The 18,610-nt window shown below is 32.6% G+C and overlaps 2 protein-coding genes across 2 annotated transcripts; one reads left to right on the plus strand and one right to left on the minus strand.

The window, feature by feature from the left end:
- Window positions 1–6,453: 6,453 nt before the first annotated feature.
- LOC126718633 (uncharacterized) lies at window positions 6,454–10,868 on the plus strand. Its single transcript, XM_050420938.1, has 4 exons — window positions 6,454–6,655; window positions 6,788–6,926; window positions 9,493–9,813; window positions 10,494–10,868. The coding sequence occupies exons 1-4, from the start codon at window positions 6,579–6,581 to the stop codon at window positions 10,608–10,610; spliced, it is 654 nt and encodes a 217-aa protein (XP_050276895.1). The 5' UTR covers window positions 6,454–6,578; the 3' UTR covers window positions 10,611–10,868.
- A 3,243-nt stretch (window positions 10,869–14,111) lies between these two features.
- LOC126718634 (serine/threonine-protein phosphatase PP2A catalytic subunit) lies at window positions 14,112–18,491 on the minus strand. The gene is made up of 6 exons (XM_050420939.1): window positions 17,816–18,491; window positions 15,901–16,015; window positions 15,508–15,616; window positions 15,355–15,432; window positions 14,713–14,904; window positions 14,112–14,588 (listed from the first exon to the last, which is right to left on the minus strand). Exons 1-6 carry the CDS (start codon window positions 18,066–18,068, stop codon window positions 14,415–14,417), a joined length of 921 nt encoding a protein of 306 aa, XP_050276896.1. The 5' UTR covers window positions 18,069–18,491; the 3' UTR covers window positions 14,112–14,414.
- Window positions 18,492–18,610: the final 119 nt, after the last annotated feature.

Below are 18,610 nucleotides of genomic sequence, written 5' to 3' on the forward strand. Positions count from 1 at the left end.
CCATGCTTGTTGGGCTTGGGCCCCAAATCGAGACCCTACAGTAGATATATACAAAGATACTATTAAATAATAATAAAATTTCCTATACATTACTTTAAAATAAAAATAAAAAATAAAAAATAAAAAATCCCACACGTTTGTTTTGATTTTGTTCAAAATTCAAAAATTTTCCTTCGGCAAAATTTACAGGAACAAAACACCTCACGGTTACTTTTGTTAAGCATGTGTTCTATTTAAAAAAAAATAATAATAAATAAAAATTGTATAAGCCTGTGTGAACTCAAATTACTTTTTTTTTTGTTTATTACTCATCCTTATTTGTGTAAGCCTGTGTTCTATTGTGATGACATGTTACATGCAATCTAGGATGTTATTAATATTCCAAATGTCAAACTCTTGAAGAAAAATGCTAGGAAGTTTCATGAAAATTTGAGCAAGTTTATTTGTGGAAATGATGATTTGATTGCTAAGATCTATCATAAACTGATTTTTTATGTATAATGTTAAAGCACAAAAACTTGAAATTTAAAATTTAATTTATGACATAGCTATTGATCTGTAATTTTCTTAAAATTTTACAAGTATATATGGAGGATATAAGAAGAAAATGTAATTCAATGATGAATTTTTCAAAATTTACATCCAAAAAATATATATTGAGTGGAGTTGTAGCCTTAATCTACAATCAAGTTTGTTGTCAAAATTTGTCCAAAGTATAATTATGATGGGCCTTAATCTACATGACTTGCACATAATTTTTGCTTAGGTGGAACAAAATTAAAAGACAAAAATGCCCATCTTCACAATCAATTAAAACAAAAACTTTTCCTTATTTTTTCCAGCTCTCTCATTGATGGAAATCAAGGACCTCCATTGCAGACCCTGCATGAGCATTTGGATATCAATGACAATATGACCCAATCTAGATACATGAGACTCATAATTAGTAATGGCCTTCATAACATTAGTATTCTCTCCTTTAATGACCAAATCTGTAAAGGCAGTGGCGGAGCCACACACAAGGGTGGGTGGGGTGGGGGGGGGGGGGGTGGTGGTCAAGGCCCCCCCAAAATTTAAAAAAAATATTTTATAGTACGTATATTATTTACATTTAAAAAATGTAGCATGTAAAAATTGAAGTTGTCCTCCCAAATTTAGAGTCATTTCAATGGTTCTCTTAAAAGAAAGAGAAATTATATTAAAATCATATAATTTAAGAGGTTTAATAAATTAAACTATGTAGAAAAAGATAAATTTTTGTACATGTCTAATAGGAGAAATACATGACTTTTATATACTCATTAAAATTTAGAAGATAATAAATTCTCTTAGTAAATTAATTTATGTGTGTGTGTGTGTGTGTGTGTGTGTGTGTGTGTGTGTGTGTGTAAAAGTTTGTCTTAACTAATATATTAGCATCACAACTTGGCCCTCCCAAACCAAAATTTCTGGCTTCACCCCTAATAAAGCCAACTTCCATAGCAAATTCAATGGCCTTGCAACAAGTTAAAATCTCCACCTCATCACTATTAGCCACTAAGGGACCTTTAGTAGATATGGCACCTCATCGCTATTGTTCCTTTTAAAATGAAAAATCACATGCTAAATGTACTATTACTATATAGGGCATGTTTGGTAGACTGTAATAGGCGTTGTAATGTAATAGTTATTCCTATGATTTAGTTATTCTTTAGTTTGGTTATATTTTTATTAGAAGGAATAATCATTCCTTATGAATAGCTATTCTTCAAAATGAGAAATAACTATTCATTTTTAAAAGGTTGTATTAGCTATTTCTTAGTAAGTGTAATAATTTCAAAACTTAATATATTTCCAAGTAAACAAACTTTCCATAGCTATTCCTTAGCTATTCATTTTTTTTCTCAAAAAATAAAAAAAATGTTAAGTTTCATTCTAATGTTATAACTTACAACCAAACTAATGAATATGTTTAGTTATTACATTACAACACATTTTATTCCTAGTAATAAAGATTACAATTCCTGTCGTAATTCTCATTTAGTGTACCAAACGTATCCATAGTATATATTTTGTTCAGCGGAAGTCATTGGATTTGTACCTATACTGCAATGAAATAAGCTTTTGTTTTTAATTGTTTGTGAAAAGGGTGTTTTTGTCTTTAAGCAGTGTGTCACCTAAGCAAAAATCATATGCAAGTCATGTGCTATTAATTTTTGTTTAAATTAACGGTAAAATTAATATCGAGGTGCAAAGTGTAATAAGTGTAATAATTTTAAAGTGCCAGATGTGCATTCAAATAGTTTAGGGTGCAAAATATAATATATTGTATAGTTTAGGGTGATAAAGTGTAATTTGCCCTAAAATTTATCTAAATATAAGTTTAATGTTTTATTTATTCTTAAAATTTTTTTTTTTAAGAAGAATAAAAATAGGAAACTTGAATTGAACTTTTGACTATTTACTTCAAATTTAAAAGCAAAAACTTATAAACTTGTAAATAAAAGTGTTAAATTGAAGGAAAGTATGATTATCATTTTTTTTTTTTTTTTTTTAGAAAACAGTAAGGAAATTTTATTAATAAAAATCAGATCGGAACACAGCGTCCAAATCATCAGGTAGATCTTCTACCCATACATCAGTATCTGCAGATAAAACTGCTCTTCTAGCTAATTCATGAGCTAACTTATTTCCTCCCCTTCCAACATGAAAAAACTGACAAGAATGTAAAGCATAGCCTAATCTCCGAGCATCATCAATCACGTGTCCATACAAGGTTTTGCACTGTCCCTGGGATTGCAAAGCACGAATAACCCCTAGACAATCCCCTTCAACCTGGATATGAAAGAAAGACATTTCTTGAGCAAAAGTGATTGCTCTATCAAAATAACTTAACATTAAAAGCCTGGAAGGTTTGGATAAAATCATGAGATTTAGTATTTTTCTAAAAAAATGGTTGACTTTTCCTAGTTTAAATTCTCTTCTTTTTTTTTCTTTTTTTTTTAGATTCGATATTTCTTTTATACCGAGCTAGAATTTTGTATGATTCATTAATTTGATGGTTCAATTGCCAATTCAGTAGAATTTTAACGGTTATTATGAGAGTATGAGTAGAATTCTGATAGTTAAAATGGGAGTACGGGTAACTTTCAATTGACGTTGTTGCCCCATTCTTAGCCATGTCTTAGCTTGGGTGCAACCAAGCTAATACTATGGGTTGTGTCAGGTTGTTGATTGATGCATAGAAATTTGAGATTTAAATCACACACATTAGGTATCACAAATGGTGTCACTGCCACTAAGTTATCACTTAAATCATATTAATTGAAATTAAATTAACACAAGTAATAGTGAAGTTCATCCTCTTCCAAAGAGAACAATAGTGAACTTTATCAATGGTTACAAATTCAAATTAGTAAATTGTCAAAAAAAAAATTTAAAATTAGTAATTTAACAATTTCTAGAGAAAAAAATTTGGAGTATAATTGTATAAGGTGAATTATGTGAGTTATATGAAATTTGAGATGTCAATCAAAGAAAAAAAATGTAATATACTATTTTGGTCCCTAAATTTTTACCAAAAATTTGTTTTATCCCTAAATTTTAAAAAGTTTTTTTTTTTTTTTTTCATCCTTAAACTTAATAAAGAGTTTTTTTAATAGTTTAGAGACAAAAAATTGAAATAAAAAAGAACTTTTTAAATATTTTTGGGACGAAAAATAAATTTTTAATAAAGTTTAAAGTCAGAAAGTAAAACATTTTCAATAATTTATGGACGAAATATAAATTTTTTAATAATTTAAGAGTGAAAAACGAATTGTTTGTTTGTAGAGTTTAAAAACTGACTAGTAAGAGCATTTCCATTCAATCTTTGCAAATGTGAGTTTTTAGTCTCTCATTTAGCTTTGATTTCCACAACCATTTCCAATCAAGTTAGTTTAGCATACTCTTCTGCATTCTTTGAGACCCAAATGGTTGCCATAAACTAATCAAGGTCCTTGCAAAAGGGATTTAATTTGTTATAATCAAAACTTTAGGGCGTTCCATTTTTTATGGAAAAATCAGTCGGGGTTTTTTGCGGTTTTCCTTTGTTTTTTGTTTTTTATATTATTCTATCTGCAATTAATTTTCCTGTTAGTCTATGGGTTTGTAAGTGCTCTGCTTCTATGTTGTCAGACAGTACGAGGATAGGTTTGTTCAATGTGTCACATATTCTTTATTGGATTTCAATAACAAGTGGCTTAAGACGGTTAAGGTTGAATTTTTTTAAAAAAATTAAAAAATTAAAATTGACTAGTATTTTAGATGTAGTCGCACATGGGTTAGTTAAAAAAATTATTTGCTTATTTGCTTTTGCTGTTTCCCAATGCAATAAGATCTAATAAACTCCTTTTTAGCAAAGCACGATTGCACAGTAAAACCTACTTTATTTTGGTTTTAACTTTGATTTAATACTTCATATATATGAGTTAAGCATTTGGTGGAGAAATTATTACTTCTTTCGGGGAAAATCCTTCCCCCTCACGGGGGGTGGGCATTTGTGTGAGATCCATGAATAAGGCCACATCCCTTGTGAGGAGAGGGGGGAGGGGGGAAGGATTCCACCCAAAGAACCTAATAATTTCTCCATTTCAATGAATATGTATGGCTTGATGGGTGAGGGGAGTGGTGTGGTGTGTAAGACAAGAGTGGGTAATTTAATGAGATGGATTGGCAGGGAAAGTGTGGTTATTGTATATAACGCATAGGGTGTGGGTGGTTTTGTGAGTTAATGACAGAGGAGGTGGAAAGATAAGATGGTTGTGGAGTGATGAAGCAGCAGCTCGGCTACCGCGTAACACTGCATGATTGCAGTTTGAGAATAAGGCCTTCTCAAATAAACGAAATTAACCAATGTTAGCAACACGTACACTAAAAAAATGACAAGACAAACCTATAACTCAAGGGCACTGGCCACGTGCAAGTTTACAATATAACCAAAATTTTGAACCAATGCGCTAAAAAAAATAGTTATATTTTGCAACTCAATAAGTAAGCATCACATAATTAATTGCGAGCGAAATGCCTTAGTTACTTAGGAGTCAAAGCAAAGAGTTGTAGGTTTATAGTTAGTCCAGGCACTCTCCCTTACCGCTGAAGCGCATTCCAATCTTATCTGAGCACAAAGTGAACTCTAGATCACAATATAATTCGGATTCACACGATAATATATATATATATTTTTTTTTTTGGTTAATCACACGATAATATATAGGGAAGCATGATATCACTTATGCATAGTATAGTATTGTATTGTACTAATTATATTTATTTTCAATAATGCACCCACTTCTTAGTTTACTGTTCTAGACTACAGTTTTACATCATATAGCTCAGAGTAAAATAAAAGAGACAAAATATATTCAGAACTTACCTGTAAAATCTAAGTGTAAGATTGTCAAATAATTATGAAAATACTGTAAAGTTTTATTAAGTCGGTGTAACTATATATGCACATATAAATAATAAATATTTAAAGAAAAAGACAAAAAATCACAAAAAAAAAAAAAAAAACAGGTGAACAGTGCGCACGGGATGAATAAACCAAACTACAATAGATAGAGGCATTGCCTCTTTTTATACAGTTGGTGGCATGGGCAGAACTACCCTTGGACTAGGGGCCAATGGCCTCCCCTAATTTTTTTTTTAAAATATTATTATATACATATATGTATTAATTTTAACAATTTTATTTTATAAAATTACATCTTATTTTTCTTTAACAATATCATTGATTCTTTTAAGAGTAATGCTATACTCACAAACTTTTTTATAACATTTTTACAAACCTTTTTTATAACAAATTCTTATTGGTTCGCATATGAACACACCGCTCACATAATTTTTTTACTTACTAGTAACCACTTATTACATAAATAATTTATAAAAAACTTGTAGATCTAGTATTTTCCTCATTTTAGTGATCATAAAAAAATTTATAGATCGAAAATCTAAAACAAAATATACAAGCCAAAAAAAAAAAAAATGTTCAACAACAAAAATTACGAGTAAAACTAAAAACAAAATTAAGCTCAATTAACTAATTTTATCCAAAATAAATAATCTTGCCCTCTAAAAAAAATTCTACACAAAAATAATTTTGTTCTTACCTAAAAAAAAAAATCCAAAATAAATAATCTTGCCCTCTAAAAAAAAATTCTACACAAAAATAATTTTGTTCTTACCTTAAAAAAAAAAAAAAAAAATGTTAAGTAGCAAAATCAATAGTTGAAATCTCAACAATAAAACTGCCCATAACTCAAAGTTCTGGATCCGCCGTTGTTAGTATAAGTAGAAATAATATTTTACCAGGAAAAAGGAAGAGAAGTGTGTCTTCAGAAAAAGTCAGGTGCTTAGAAAAAATAAAATAAAAAAAATCAGGTGGAAAGTATAAATGTATAGTATAAAAAAATAGCTCGAATGGAATAATAGTATAATAATACAATTCCATGAAAAGTTTGGGGGAAAAAAAAAGACAAGCATAGTCTTCGAATTGAAAATCCAGAAAATTAAGTAAAGCCCAGAACCAAAAGATGCAGAAGCAGAACCCATAACAAAAAATGACTCCAAGTTCACCACTTTCTCTCCTCTTCTTCTTCTTCCTTTCAATCACTGTGCAAACCCAATTGTTCCAAACGTAAATTAATCATCAAAACAGTTATATATATTATTGGTGTTGATCTGTATTGTTTATTTGATCCAGTGCAATTGAAGTTCCAAATTTTATATTTTGAATTTGATTTTTTTTTTTTTTTTTTTTTGTGTGCAGAGTTTGTGGAAGAGAAGAAATAGAGAAAGGAGTTGGGCGCAGAGGTCTGCTGAGTTTCATAGAAACCCCTAAAGGAAGCAACGTTTCCTTTGAATGCTCTCCTTCTGGTCCTTGTATTTCCTGCCTTTATTCCGAAAAGGTTTGATTTTTTGGCTTTTTCAACAAATTTGAAATATTGGGTGTTCATTAATTATCGTAATTATTGATATATGTGGTGCATATTTGTTGGTTTTAATCAAATTTATGCTTATTTAAGGAATACCCAGTTTAGAATGGTGCCAGATTTTATGAAATTTTTTTATATATCTGGGATTAATTGGGGTTTTGCTTATGGGATCTTTTGGCAAACTAAGAACGATTGAGTGGTATGGTGAGTGTAGTTGCAGTTGGGAATTTTTTTGAAGTGGGATTGTAGTGAAATGGCTAAGAATAATGGAACTACTGGATTGGATACCCCTATGAAAATTGAGCCACTTTCTGTTACTTTGTTTTTGATGAAATGAAACATTTTTTTTCTATATGCTTGATTGTAACATTTGATTCTATACCCACAATAGCGATGCAAGACAAAACTAGGATCAAAACATGGCTCTAATACCAAATTTGTTGTAGGGCAAAACAAAAACAATTCAAAAGCAACAACACAGAAGAACAAAACACTAGAGGATATATAACCTAGAAGTTGGTACCTAAGCTTGCTTGAAGTCGGCACCAAGCAAGAGAGAACCTCTAGGAAAATAAAACTACTAGTAAACCTATGTAACTACTAATACCTAAAATAAAATTCAATTTACTCCAATATTAAATAAGACAATTAAAATTAATATTTTCATGTGCTTCCTGCATCACACACTCCCAACTCTAGTAGGATTCGGGTTATATAGCAATTCACAAGATGCAAATATTTATTTTCATACTCACCCAAAAGTAGGCCCTATGACCTTACTACCACTACTACCAGGATGTGGAGGAGAGATGTACGGTATGTTCGTTAGTGTGCTTTGGGTTCCCTCTATGGAGAATGATCTGTTTCTCAATGGCTTTATCTTGTTTCCAACTTTCTATTACTACTTCAGAACTGATGTTGCCTGGTAAGATGAAACTAAAGGATGCATTAAATAAGAAAACGGTAGATCATGCTCACAACAGTCAATATTACCCCAATTGCTTCCACATCATCCACTATTCCTTTTTTTTTTTTTTTTATAAGTAAGAAGAAAATATTATTAATCGAGGAAAAGCAAGAAAAATACAAAGAGTTCACAGTAGTTAACAAAAACAATATGGAAAACAAATAGACACAAGCAGCCACTAAGCTATTCTAATAGACGAAAGAAAATCCATAAGGGTAGAACAATCCGAGAAACCCCAACACCGAGACCAATCAAAGAGGGTCCGTTGGCATAAATCTAATAACTGAACCACAGTTTTCCCCTCATCCTCAAAAAACCGCCAATTCCGTTCAGTCCAAATAGTCCACATTAAACAGCCTTGGACCAAATTCCAAATATCAGAACTATGTTTCCCAAGCCAATGATACCGACAAAATAATAAGTCCACAACTGAACCTAGCATTACCCAGTCAATCCCAAACAACCGAAGTATATACGTCCACAAAGAATGAGCTATCGGACAAAAAAGTAACAGGTGATCCAGAGATTCCGCATTACAATAGCACATACAACAACAATTCGCCAAAGGATAACCACGAAGCATGAGGTTATCCAAAGTTAGAATCTGACCATGAGCTGCTGTCCACATAAAGAATGCCACCTTTTTAGGAACCTTAACTTTCCAAATGCCCTTCCAAGGGAAAGTAGAAGGAGCTGCATTTCGAATCTTATGATAAAAAGACCGAATATCAAACTCCCCACTTCCCTTAAGGTCCCAACAAAGCCTATCACACCCTCCACCCCTAGGAATTCGGGTTTGGATGAAATGAAGTAGGGAGTAGGAAGCCGCTAACTCCCAATCATTGAAAGCTTTATAAAATCTTAAACTCCACATTCTGTCATTATCACCCACTAGAGGGCTTAACACTTCAGAAATACAAGCTTCTTTATTGGCTGAACACATAAATAACTGAGGATAGAGAATTTTAAGAGGAACATCCCCAGTCTACTTATCATGCCAAAAAAAATACGAGAACCATCCCCCACCACAAAAGACAAATGCTTAGCAAAACTTTCCCACCCTTCAATAATACTCCTCCATAAACCACAACCATGAGCCCTTCTACAAACTCTAGTGCACCAACCCCATTTTCCCTCCCCATATTTCATTGCTATGACCACATCAGCCACCATTCCTAATGGCAGCAACCATGTATTGGTTCTCAATTTGTATAATATTAACTATGCACAACCTGGCGTTTTCAATGGAGACATCTAGGGTTCAAATCCCCTCTACCCTTTGTAATTATCAAATTATTAAAAAAGAAAAAGAAAAAAGAGAGGCTTAATTCCTGTTATTGCCCATGTATAATTTTAAAGAGCCTTGTGGTTTATCTGACACTTCCTTTATTTCCAATGGAGACATCTAGGGTTCAAATCCCCCCTCCCCCAACCATTGAACTATCAAAAAAAAATTGTATATTCGCTGCTCAGCACTCCACTTTCCTTGTATTTTGTATGTTGTCCACATGATGCTCCTTTGATCTCTGTGAAATGCCTTGGCATTTATCTTATATATTTATTTTTATGCAGACTGATGAGAAATATCGATGCAGTGAGACTGGCTATCGTATCCCTTTGAAATGTGTAGAAATTAAAGATAATTCAAAGAACAGAAATGGGAATGGGAAAGGGAAAAGTTCTCGGAACAGTCGATCTACTCTGGAAATCTCTCACGGCAATGAAATATTACTTGCAGAATCTCTTGATGCTGGAGAACTCACTACTTCAATGAAACATAGAAGTTTACTGGAGGATCCATCAACACCAGAGGGTGGACCGCAAGCCTATATTACTTATAGAAGCTGTTTACCACCAGTTAATGAAGAGAAGATGTCAGTGCTTGAGTTTGAGGTATGTGTCATTATCTTTTATCATCCCTCTTTTCTTGTAGTATTTTATTAGTTGATTAGTTCATACGCTTGATTACTTTTAACAAGAATAAAAGCATATAATATAGGAAGTAGGGGATTTTTCTTTTACTTTGAACTAAATTTGGACAGCTTAAAAAGGGTAGTGTCCTATTGGAATGTGACCAATTTGACGATGCTATTGGTCTATTTGGTTGTGGCCTACTAGTATCAATCTTTTGATTTCAAACAGAATGCGCACTTTATAATCCCATGCTCTTTTGTTTTAGCCTTTTAGGCATTGATTAGTATTATTTTTCTTTACTTTGAACTTGTATGCATCATGAGCATCTGAATTGTGATTCATGTTTTTATTATAGCCGTGATTGTTTTGATCAAATAAGTTACTTAAGCAAAGAGTGTTGACTATCAAAAGGCAAACATAGAAAGACATGAAAGTTCTTGACTTCTTATGAGAAGTCATGTAAGGTCAGCATAATCTATTGGACGAGATATCTAGGGCTTCTTGAATACCATAAGCTAACATTTTAAACAGCGCATTTCATGTGTTGAGTTCAAATACAAGCTCAGTTAACTTTATATGTGTTTTTACTTGCATTGTTAAAAAGGGAAGAACATGATTATTTGTGTGTTGTCTCGTATTTTCTGTGCCACTCTGGACAGGGGATTGTGTTGTGTTTGTTGCTCGTTAGCAGTTCAATTATATACTTCAGAAGAAAGCGGACCATTTCCATGACTACTTTTGGAGCAGGGAGGATCCAGACCAACTCTAGGTTTTGATTCAGAAACCTGTGGGTATGAAGAGTTGCTCCGTTTGAAGCCAATTTGTAACAGTAACTGAGTGATGTTAGGCTATTGATTTTAGAAAGAATCAAACCAAGTGTTCACTATATGCTGCCCACAGTTTGTTCCTCTTTATTTTTTTCCCAATTTCCTATACCTAAATGATAATTTTTCCTTTTATTTTTAGATCTAATTTTCATACATTACAATTGAAATGTATTATTATATTTATCAAAAAAAATTTCCTTTGATTTTTTCTTCTGTAATATATAAAGCCATATTTACACGAGGTCCACATGCATCTTTAATTTTGCAGTTCGAGGCAAAATTTTCAAAATTTTCAATCCTGATCTTCTGGGCAGTGACGGATATGTTGATTGGCCTCTCTTCTCATGTGTTTATGGCTTCCGAGTGTGTAGATGCTATCCAAATACGTATTACAATGTGCAATGTTTGGGGTATCTGAAAAAATCCATTTGGGAACTAGTTTGATGGATGCGAATTTTGCAAAAACAAAAGTGCAGGAGCAGATCATTGTGGTAGACTCAGGCCCTCGTAAAACAATGTGTAAAATGACCCCAAGTTGGCCATCCATAGGTCATATGATTTAGGATATGAAGGAAGAGGCCAGAGTTTAGGAGAGTGGAGTTTAATAATAAAACCCAAAATCTCTGATCTCATCCCAACTCTAACACTAGAATCCCCAATTCCTTAAACAAGAGCTTCAAGTTCAAGACCCACAAAACCCATCCGACCAAACCCCAATCCAAGAAAACTCAGAGACAATCTCGGTTCTCTCCCCAAACTACTTAACTGTAACGTGTCCTCTTGCCAAGCTCCAAAGCGCAGCAAGGACAACTCACATAAGAGAAGCTTTTGAGGCAGGACTATTTGTGCAAATCAGATGATTTTAAGGAGAGTTGGAGATTGGAATAAAGGGGGTGGAGGTGGAGGTGTAGGGTTTCGCCCACAGAGAGGGAAAGTGAGTGGAGGGTTGGAGTGGCGGTGACGGTTGTTTGAGAATTTAGTTGGAGAGTGAGATTGCAAATGGTTGTGTTCAAAATTAAAGCTTTGGTTGATTTCAAAGGAAATCGATCAATCAAAGGAACTCGATTGATGGTGAGAGTTGGAGATTTGGGGTGGTATTTAAAATGCAATCACATATTGTAAATGGGCGTTGTTCAAAATTGAAAATTTTAGTGATTTTGTAAGGGGGGGGTCATATCACTAACGGCACCAAGTGTTAATGAGGGTGGTCACAGGACCACCCTGAATTTTTTTTTTTTAATATAACTTAAAAGATTTTGAGTTTTAAATTAATATGGGTCTTTTGACCACTCTAGAAGAAAATTTTGATCAATCTAAAAAAAACACTTGAACACCCTTAATAACAATTGAGCCAATTAAAAATAAAATTCAACCTCTCCAAAAATTTTGTCCGTTGAATGTTGAAAAAAAAATTGTAAGAAATATTATATTCACAACATTTTCATAATATTTTTGTAACAAATCTTATATAACAGGTTGTTACTAATGAATAGAAAATAATTTCAATAGTAAGTTCAAATTAGAACCAGTAAAAACTTATAACCTAGATTTTGTTGTGAAAGTGTTGCGAAAATTCTGTGAACATAACACTTCTCAAAAATTGTTTAAACAAACATATTAGCCTAAAATCTCAAATCAAATGTTTAATTGTGATTTTTTAAATTGTGTTTCAACTAGCATATTTTAAAATTGCTATTTTTTTATATAAAAAATGCACACTTTTCAAATAGCTAGTCTGTTAGTATTTGCTTTAGTCTTTAACCGAATTTGTTGGATTATGTGATATATTTTTTTCAAAAAGATAATGTATTTTGTTTATATTAGTACTTATTTAGGCAATATGTTAGTAATTGAATAGGTGATCAGTAGTTTAATAATTGCTTAGTTGTGTATATTGAAAAAAATGTGGTTAATAATCTATATATATTAGAATATGTGAAGCTGAGAAAAAATTAAATTAGAATTTAAAATTAGAGTTCCAATTTTGCGCCATATATTATAAATTATTTATTTTTAAAGAGTTTTAACTTTTAATTCTTAATTTTATAATCAAATGTGGGACCACATCATAAATATTCATTCAATTGAATTATTAAGTATAAAAACCAAAGAGTCTAGAATAAATAAATCGAAAAAAAAAAAATGCTTCACAATAATTTTTTTTAAAAAAACATGAACAATTTACATTTTATACATAATAATATATTTACAAATTCTTTTAAAGAGTTAACAAAATATAAAAATAACTATCAATAGTATTTAAATTTTATATATAGCAATTATATTATACATCTTATTATATATCTTTTAAGTGTATTTATACATATACATGAAGTTACAAGTCAGTATTAATAGTGAAACCATCATATCACACAACAATTTTAAAATATAAAAACTTGTGAAAGAATTTTTAAAACTTTTATATATTTGAATATGTTTTTATTTTGTGATATTAATATATTCAAATTTTATTATTAATAAATTTTTTTAAATTAAGTGTTTTTAACGAACATCGTGAAAAAAAATATTTCTCGGGCAGCCACTGGATCAGATAGTGAGGGACTGAATCTACGGGGTTGTGTAAGATAAAAAGTTGTTTGCATTAGATTTCGTTTTTTTTTTTTTTTTTTTTTTTTAATTCAATAAGTCAATCACAACTAAAAATCTACAAAAGATGACTCAATAAGTAATCATGCATGGGGAGAGTGAAAATGAGACCGTAGCAACTATTGAGGTGGGACCAATAGAGACGAAACAGAGTAGGGGGATCACCGAAGTGAAAGAATGGGATTTTGCTGTCGGGGGTAGTTGACAGAGAAAAAAAGGCCAAAATGGTTAACTTGCTAAAATTGGTCATATGTACTAGGACACATGTCGACTTTATATTGGGCCACCTAACCCAGTTTGGAAGAATTACTAGTTTGCAACTTCGCAATTAGCATATAAAATATCCAACCAATAATGAGTACAGCCAAGAAGACTCCAATACCAGATGTTTGGTGATTGCTGTGCACGTTTATGTCGTACCACATATTATTTTTATTTTTATTTTTAACAAAAAGGAAATACTTATTTAAATCTTATCCAGCCAATTCCTCTTACAAGTCCAGCTCAAACATCATGTTGCGTCTATAAAACCATAAAATAACAATGACCTATAATTCACCTATAACTCATAAGTTATAACCTCTCATATTGCGCCCCAAAAGAGCACTGGCCTACCGTCAAATGACTCAAATCCAAGCATCCAACGACACTTGCACTCTTCCGTGTTAAAAATTGGATAAAAACCAGAGAATTGACTAGAAAACGATTGGGTCAAAAAACTTTTTAAACCAAATACCTAAGAACCTTGACCTATAAAACATTCTTCTACTTTTTTGCAAAATTGTAAACATTTTATGCAGTTTAATTGTCACCTCAGGAACTCTGAAATAAAATACAACTGTGTCAAGAAATCTGCTCTCTACTTTAAAATTGCAAAATTACAGAACAAGATATACCATGTTATTGCCGCTTCCTCCTCCCGAAAATATACAAGAAAAACAGGCCTTTTGGTGGCCTTTTGTAAGTTCTCCTATGAGTTTCTCGAGGAAATCAACAAAGCAGCAGCAGGACAAACTCCAAACAAAAGAATCATGTTGATGATAACCCTCAACTTAAAAAACAACAAAACTCCTCTTTTTAAAGACACATCTACAATAACACAGCAGAAAAATAGGGAATTACAAGCAGCAGACAGATATATGAAAATTACAAAAAATAATCGGGAGTCTTGCGTGTGGTGTCAGGCTCAATTTGCCGAGGGGCTGGATCAAACTGCAGAAAATTCTGGTCCATATTCTCCCCAATCTCCAGTATAGCAGCCATATTCCCACAACGGTAACAATAGTTTGGAGCACTAAATACAGTCACCACATTCTTATCCTAGAAAACAAGTAGATATGAAAGTTAACAAATATGCAGTAGAAAAAAGTTAAAAGAGTACAAACACCCCCTTCTTTTTTTCCCCAATTTTCAAAGAAAATTTATAATTCATGGGTTCACACACCTGACACCAATTGTACCCTTCCATGACAAGCTGGTGGGCTCTTGAAATCAGTGAGAGCCCATTGGTATGGTTAAACTGAGCAGCTATATCCTGTCCAAATGTATAACCAGCACCACGAGGTGATATCCCCCACCCACATCGGTCATCAGGATCAGACCATAAGAGGTCACACATTGGTCCTTCATGTGGAACCTGATCATGCACATACAGAGGCATCATGAAGTACAGAGTAACCAAAAAACTTGTACATTAACATTTAGAAAACAATGGATATATATTCCAAAGACTGTCATGCATGTATATGATTATCATAAGGAAATAGGAAGAAGACGGAAATTGGATGCCAATTTGACAGACTGCTAGACATTGCTTTTAACAAAAGGAGGAAAACCAGACAATATCGACAAAAATATTTCCGTAGTGAAAGCACTTGTAGAAAATAAAACAGGAATGCATACCATCAATATAACATTCCATACATATAAAGTATAGATTTAAAAGTTAAATAAATCAGTATTCAGAGAGTATCAATACGGCATTCTAAAATATTTGCTAAATTTTTTTACTCCAATGCATATAATGAACACTTGAAAATGTTAGCCAAGCATAAGAGAAAATGTTAACATGCAATGATACACATACCTCCTGTATACGGTCCAAGGCTCGAACGTTATCCAATGTATCCAAAGATGGTGAAAGACCTCCATGCAAACAGAAGATCTACAATGATAATGGACGTCAGAAGATGTCATGAATATAATCAAATAAACAATCAGCAACATATCTAACTCAAACCTGACTCTCAATAAGGGCTGTAAGGGGTAGATAATCAAATAAATCAGTGAAGAACTTCCACACATTGGCATTTCCATATTTTCTCAAGCATTCGTCATAAAAACCATACCTGAGAAGGTGAAAACAAAAGCAATGAATAAAGAAATAAGGGGAAATTCTACAAAATTGATTAGTGTGTGTGTATGTGAGAGAGATGGAGCCTAACTATATCTCTAACCTAAATCGAGTTTTTATTGGACAGGGCCAACAATATCCAGCAACTCTCTCTTGTACTCAGTTAGCAAGATTTATCAACACAGTGACTTGTGCTTTGAACAGTATACAACTTCATTTGATCTAAATGTCATTACAAAAAAAAAAAAAAAAAAAAAAAAAAAAAAGAACATGTCTTACACTTGAGTTATTTGCCGGCTCTCATGATTCCCTCTAAGAATTGTGATCCTATCTCTATAACGAACTTTCAGAGCCACCAAAAGTGTGACAGTCTCAACTGAGTAGTATCCACGATCTGCATACATGTAACCAAGAGAATAATAAATACTAGTACATTCATAAATATAACACTTCTAACAGGTATAGCAAATTTGCAACTCATATCACATGGACTTCGCTAACAAAGACAAGAATAGCCTTTTTGGAGCTTGTTAAGTAATGAAAAAAAAAAAAATAGAGAATTAAGATAGCAACATTAAAAGAGAGGGGAAAGGTAGGGGGCAATATATTTCCACAGAAAAACACATGACATGGTAACACAATCCAGCATCTTATCTCAATAATGATATTGTCCTCTTCACCTTCAACTGAAAACAAATCATTTATTCTTTGAAATTTAGTCATTAGTTGGACATCAATAAAAACCAAGATTGAATACCTCCAAAACAGAAACCCCTCACCCTACTTCTTGAATACATTACTTGTTATAAAAACAAAGACTGGCTTTGCAACAGTACAGAAAATTATGCTGCTATTAAAACATGAATCTTCACTTGATCCTCTACAAGCACTATTCCAATTCATCTATCAGTATCACCCAATGGTTTTCTAAACGACATTTTACCCTTTCTTTTTTGGGGGGAAGGGAGGTTTTGGATAAGTAAAAGGAAAAGATTCATCCTTCATGAATTATTGAACCAACAACAACAACAACTAAGCCTTAGTTGCAAATTTGTTGGGGTCGCCTATGAATCCTAAACAAATTAATCAAAAATATCCACATATATTCTTTTCCACCATTCTATTTTATCCGGAGCCATATTCTCTATTACTTCTATGGTTCTACCAATATCATTTTTGGTCTTCCTCTACCTTTTTTTGTTTTCTCATCTTGAATCGACTCATTTTTCTGACCAGTGCATTAATTGCTCTCCTCTGAATATAATCAAACCATCTCAAGTGACTCTACCTCATCTTCTCAACAATATGAGTCACCCTTATCTTTAATGGAATTTCCTCAGTTTGAATCCAATCTTTCCATGTATTTTCACTTACCCATCTTAACATTCTCATTTCAACTACAATTATTTTATATTTTTGAATATTTTGTTTCTTAATTAACAGCCCAACATTTAGCACCAACCAGAATAAAGAAGCAAAAAACATGGGAAGTATGTACAAACCAAAATAATTTAAAGTGACTCCCTCATTCTCTAGATAAAACAAAATGGATGTATTAGAATTCTCAGACCTAATCCATATTGCTCATTTGTTGCACATGCAAATCATCCCCAATATGAGCTAAGCAGAGCATAGCTTAGCTTCTTGCACGTATATTAACCCACAAAATGCACTTTCACTACAAAGTCTTTACAGTATCATCATTGGAATTTTTACAAATCTTGAAGATAAAACATGAACCGAGCTATAAAATTTCCATAAAAAAATCATTAGAAAAAATAAAACGGTGCCCAATTACAGCCTTGAATACTTAAAAAACTACACTAGCATCTTGCATGAAAAAATCTTCCAATAATCACGATTAAACAAACTGTAACAATTGAGATCCATTACTCACCCATTCAACAAATTGAGATTGATCATCAAATGCTTTTATATACAAAAATTAACATCTAAATTTAAATCTAATTACTTAAATATATATATATATATACAAAACAAATAATTATACACAAATATACGTTTATATTCAACCATAAACAGGTCTAAGAAATTTCTTCCTCAAAATTTCAATAGCTAAAAAGCACAATTTTTCAAAAAAAAAATGAAAAAACCAAATAAATTAAACGCATCTAAAGCAAAATTCAAAGGAAAATTGGAAAAAAAAAAAAGCTAAAAACTGTGTCATACTGACCTACATAATCGCCCATAAAGAGATAATTGGTATCGGGAGCATTTCCTCCTATCCGAAAGAGCTCGATGAGATCGTAGAACTGGCCATGGATATCACCGCAAACCGTCACCGGACACTTCACCGGCTGTACGTTCCATTCCTCGACGAGAATCGCCCTCGCCTGATCGCAAAGCGTTTTCACCTCCGCCTCCTGCAACGGCTTGCACTCCATCAGATGCTCGATCTGACGGTCTAGATCCGCGTGCGACGGCATCGTTTCGTGTCTTTTTCAGTCACTCACTCTCTCTCTCTCTCTCTCCCTCCGGTCAGATCTGCACCGCCGAGATCGCCGACTTCACCGATCGAAATCAAATCAATACCGCGAAGGTCACACCGATCTCCGAGATTCAAAGATTTCCTTCAATCGAAACGAAGATTCGTCATCGAAACCATCGATCTGTGAAGTGATAGGGTTAGGGTTAGGGTTTCGGACGAAACGAATCGTTTTGGAGATCGGTTGAGTCTCGACCTTTCGAGCATTCCTCGCTCTACTCTCTCTCTTTCTCTCTCAGAGTTTCTCTCTCTATCTTTTGGTGAAAGAGGGAAAAAAAATGAGAAAAAAAAAATTAAAGAAATTAAATCAAAATCGTATTTATGTGAATGAGAAAAAGAAGAGGGAAATGTAGGCAACCACAAAAGAAAGAAATGAAATGAAAATGAAAATGAAACTTTTTTGAAATGCGAAATGAAATGTGGGATTGCGATGTTTCTTTGAAATGAAATACACACAGTGTGTGTTTTATTAGAATAATTATT

This window comes from Quercus robur, chromosome 3, assembly GCF_932294415.1.
Source record: "Quercus robur chromosome 3, dhQueRobu3.1, whole genome shotgun sequence".
Lineage (NCBI taxonomy): Eukaryota > Viridiplantae > Streptophyta > Magnoliopsida > Fagales > Fagaceae > Quercus > Quercus robur.